The following is a 4,919-nucleotide window of genomic DNA, read 5'->3' on the forward strand; positions in this document are numbered from 1 at the left end:
CAAATCGAGCTCTTGTTTTACTGTCTTATAAACTGCGTAATTTTGAATAATTCGGTAAAGACCGACGCTTAACGCGTACTCGGCGATGAATAAATGTTAAACTGAGAAAGTCAACATGAAGTATAATGACGTAATCTTGCGTGTTCAATGTGAATGCCGAAATTGTCCAAAGAAAGGCGGAAAATCCCGATGTATTACGTTATTACGCAATTGCATATTTTCTGTAGTACATTGAAATTTAGTAAAATAATCTCACCATTTTTTAAATGTTCCCAATTAGTATAAATTCCAAGGTGATTTTTGAAATATTGTATTCAACAAATCGGTCATCCGTCGTGGGGAAATTTAAGATGGCAGCCACTCAGTTTTTTCGAAAAATCACTTGATTGAATATCACCTATACCTTTATTACCTAAAAATTTGTTTCCTACAACTGTTGGGGTTTTTTAAATATTTGCCTCATACGGGCTATGTTCATATCATTTCACGTACGTTGTTACAAATCTTGCACGTTCTCGTGCATGTTGTGTTGTTTGTACGCTTGAGTTAGAACAAATACAAAACACCCCATATTTCAACAATCATAATAAATTTAAAATAATTCATCAATCACTTCAAAAAATTTTAACACGTCACACCAAATCTTATGATTCGCAAAGAATTAAGTCACGAAGTGATTAAAGTCATTCAATAAAATATAAATTTCAATCAAATCTGTATTCGTGTCGAAAATAACTTTATTCATAATTCACATGATTAATTTTGCAATAATGTATGTACACAATTTAATAATTACCGTCCATTGAAATAGCGGAAATTAATGCAAAAATAGAATTGAAGATATTTAGCCAATAATTTCAGTATAATAATTTCAATAAAGTTAAATCATTTTTTGCAAGGTACAGCTACGTACGATGCATTTCAAACGTAACAATCCAATCCACCATCATAATATACCAGCAATCTACTAACCAACTGCGGTTACTGCTAATTCTTTCATACACCTCGTAACAGTGAAAAAGTTAAACACCCAATTTCAATAACATTGAAAATCCTTTTGGAATATAACGCATCTTTAAAAGGCTGTTTTGCGCGATTGCTGAGTAAGGCACTATACTTCATGCGGTACAGATTGTTAGAAGTCGCTGTTGGTTTAAGCAAATTCGTGGTAAAAGCATTCGTGTTACCAGTAAGTACAGATCATAAATTACTCATTCAAGAGAAACATTCCGCTAATTTTAGCTAAGCCGTGAACAGACGCGTTGTACATTTCAGTGAATTCCGTGTCGTAATCTATAAAAAATATATATAGCGTTCAAGATCGACCGAGTTACAAGAACGATTGTGCGCGCCAGTTTGCACCATTGATCCGCGTATGGTTATCTGTAACTCCGAAAATTAGAGCACTTATGACTTACCATGAAGAGCATGAGCATCTTCGTGTAGTCCAAGAATGGTTTCCTCCCAAACTTCGAAAAATGCAGCAACTAGCAAACCACGTTGTTTCTTACACGGTATAACTTTCAAAATCCTCTTCATCAAACTGACAAACCACTCAAGCTTTTGATTGTATTCACGTCCGTCCACCTTATCTCCCAGCAGTGCCTACAGATTTCAAAAATAAAATGGAGAACTTCTTGCTTCATTGCCCAGTGTAGGAATTGCGAAATAAGAAAAATACACGGTTACAGGGAATGGGATTCTGAAAAAATTATAAGAAGTTACAAGCTCCCCAATTTACCACCATCATCCACCAATCTGGGTAGGTACCGACTTACCATAAACGCAGTCAAATTAAAATTTTCAAAGTAAAGACTAGCTTGTTTTAATTTTCTTGTATGATTGCATGGCGACTTTAGTAATTATAATAACTTGTAGGTACACCACGTAAGTATTAAATACTGCAAAGCTTTCGGTCCGTTAACCCGGACCTTCATCAGTGCAATTACTTGAATACACATTTGCGCGTCACTTAAATATCATGTTTGTCGTGATTAGTTTGCTCGCGCTATTAATTAAACGGTTTCATTTAATTAAGTTCTAATTAATGCGCGCGCCCTAGGTGTCTCTTAGTCAAATACTTGTCTAGGGCGCGCGCATTAATTAGAACTTAATTAAATGAAACCGTTTAATTAATAGCGCGAGCAAACTAATCACGACAAACATGATATTTAAGTGACGCGCAAATGTGTATTCAAGTAATTGCACTGATGAAGGTCCGGGTTAACGGACCGAAAGCTTTGCAGTATTTAATACTTACGTGGTGTACCTACAAGTTATTATAATTAGCTTGTTTTAGTTTGCTATCAAGGCGGTCCTGTAGCCTGCAGGATACTTCAAGCTCGTTTTACTGCTGCGAAAATGAAGTCGAGTCTTGTTTATTACCTGGACAATGTAGAATAACGTAAAGGCAAGTTCTGGTATCCTTCCGTTAATTGCTCTGCTTCCCAAGAACTCGCAACAAATTCCATCGCCGCACAACTTCAAAAGTTTCGCGATATTTTCCAAGCACCAACCTCCGGGAAGAACTTCAAGTTGAAAAACGATTTTGAAAAACGATATCGATTTTGAACCAGTGCTGCATCGTTAATTCCTATTTTGAACTCGCACAGTGACTGTACATTTTACACATAAGACAGTCATCGTACCATTGATAATAAAAATGTTGGTTATTGAATGCTTACCAATCAGTTCCTCCATTACACTTATCAAACTATCATGACTCCATTCTCTTTTAGTATTACTGTATAGGTTTGTCAAGGCTTTCGCAATTCCTTGAAGGTCTTTATCAGGGACGCCGAAGAATGTGGGGCATGTTAACATATTCTCCCAACAGATCAACTCTGCGATTAATTGAAGGGAAACAATTTCAGGACATTGATCGTTGTGGATCGATGGATTGTGACTATATCGCAAATGAAGCCCTACCTTCATCGGTATTTTCGGGTCCATAAAGTATATATAGCATTCTGGCCTGATACACAAGAGGCAGTGGGGAGAGCATCTGGCACAACCAGAAGCCAAGTTCGGCGCCGTCTTCAGCTTTGTCGAGGAATATTTCCCTGTAAAATACTCTTACATATTTCTCATACCAAGGCTTCGATCCAGGACCTCTCTTTAATGCTTCTTGCAATCTCTCGTCAACACGTGATGCCCCTAAAGTATGGAATTCATTGACAATTTTTGGTTTCAAATTCGTTCCTTGCCATCATGTAATGAAGAAGTAAAATATTAAACGTGTTCACTTTTTGACTACATGTATAACACATTTTCCGGGAGATCCTTTTTGATCGACGTGTAAGTCATACCTTACCTTTAATGGCCATGTAAGCCTTGCTTTTTTCGTCATTTTCCCATCCTGCGATGAAGGCGTGGAGCATATTACCATAGCATCTGTAAGCCATGTCACTTCCAAAACGTTCGCATAATGACACGTGGGTGTCTTTTAGCTGTAACATTACATGGTAATGATTAGTCAGTATTGAAGCACGCGTTTATGACAAATACTATAGCTACAACCACCAGGCAATAGTAAAAATTATAATTTACCATATGGCAGGGGTGGAAACTATAATGCCTCCAATTAAATGAAATTTGGATACAAAGGCAAACAAATATTTGCAAAACTGATAACCACGTATTTATAAGAAATACTGACAACTACGTAAACAGACGGAAATTGTAAAAACTATCATTTACAACGTTAGGGATGGAAACTATAATTCCACGAATTATGTGAAATTTGGATACAAATGTGCCTTAAGTGCAATTTTCTAGGTATTGCGTATTGTCTCTATTGACCAAGAAAATATTTTCCATCCCAGTGGCTGAACCCATATGCATGCAGACCCGCCAAATATTTAGCATATACTACATTATTACACCTTTTCCAACAATATGCCAACAATTCTCAATCTCTCTCTCGTTGAATATAGACATGTGAGGCGCTTGAGGAATATCCCTGAAACATGAAAGGGATATCAGAGAAATCATGTTTTCAAATCAACTGTGCTCTGATAAGTTCTGATTCACACTTGCCCTCAGGATCGGAGATCTAGTGCATTACTTTCCGGACGACTATAGAAAAGATTTTGTACACCAAATGATCGCAGATAACGGGAACGTCCCACTTTGAGGACAAATGTGTATCGGGTTTCGGTTAGGCTATGATCAGGCGCATAGTTGTGTCTATGTCGCTGTGTTGTACACTGCATGTGTCCCCCCAAAACTATTGAAATCACACATAGGGATAGCAATGTAATTAGAGTTTGAAACCTATGTATTATGCACACAAAGTGCATAGTTACCAATATATGGTTGCGTGGTTACCATGCACTGGCACTGGCTATAAACTCTAAAAAGCCAACATCACTGCTAATAGGGTTGGCGAACTGGTGAATGAGTAGCGACCATGAGTATATTAACTGTGGTATATTTAATGCGCGAGAAATTTGCGCGAGAGGATAGAAGTAGTAGCATCTTCTAGGCTCTGATAGTTATATCTTTTGTAAAAATTCTAGTAAATCAAATTACGTACCCAAGTTATGAAAATGAGTATAGTGGGTCATTATTCTTTCATCATCGTTGGACGTTTCTGAGGATTTTTCTTTCACGATGGGTTTTAATATTGAAAGTGCTTGAGTACTGTAGTGGAATGTCATGAGCTTGTCGCGTAATGCCCTGGAAGTTAGGGCCATCGAAGCAAGATCATAGAGTGGCATGTAACAGAAAATGCAGAAGAGAAGTTCGTCTGGGACGCTGCTGAATTGGCCAAGTGGACAGGGTTGTATGACCTTGCCATTGCCATTGGGTTCGTTTTGGGCAAAAGGTTTTAGTTTATTTTGAAGACGTACGCTTGTTCTTCTTGTTTTCGTATTTCGGAGATATTTCACAATTCTATTTTTACTATGGTTAACCAT

The 4,919-nt window shown here is 37.3% G+C and overlaps 1 protein-coding gene across 1 annotated transcript; it reads right to left on the reverse strand.

Moving 5' to 3' along the window:
- Positions 1 to 1,407: 1,407 nt before the first annotated feature.
- LOC114520791 (F-box only protein 47-like) lies at positions 1,408 to 4,919 on the reverse strand. Its single transcript, XM_028541123.1, has 7 exons — positions 4,538 to 4,919; positions 3,885 to 3,961; positions 3,314 to 3,449; positions 2,929 to 3,156; positions 2,685 to 2,843; positions 2,305 to 2,528; positions 1,408 to 1,605 (listed from the first exon to the last, which is right to left on the reverse strand). Exons 1-7 carry the CDS (start codon positions 4,917 to 4,919, stop codon positions 1,408 to 1,410), a joined length of 1,404 nt encoding a protein of 467 aa, XP_028396924.1.

Source organism: Dendronephthya gigantea, unplaced genomic scaffold (assembly GCF_004324835.1).
Source record: "Dendronephthya gigantea isolate DGI-Jeju-01 unplaced genomic scaffold, DenGig_1.0 000018F, whole genome shotgun sequence".
Taxonomy (NCBI): domain Eukaryota; kingdom Metazoa; phylum Cnidaria; class Anthozoa; order Malacalcyonacea; family Nephtheidae; genus Dendronephthya; species Dendronephthya gigantea.

Excerpts from the sequence above, each read along its gene's own strand:
- LOC114520791 (XM_028541123.1), bottom strand. The coding sequence starts at position 4,919 with ATGGTTAACCATAGTAAAAATAGAATTGTGAAATATCTCCGAAATACG. Across the intron at positions 3,962-4,537 it reads TACTCATTTTCATAACTTGG|GGATATTCCTCAAGCGCCTC; the intron begins GTACGTAATTTG and ends TTCATGTTTCAG. Across the intron at positions 2,844-2,928 it reads ACCCGAAAATACCGATGAAG|AGTTGATCTGTTGGGAGAAT; the intron begins GTAGGGCTTCAT and ends AATTAATCGCAG.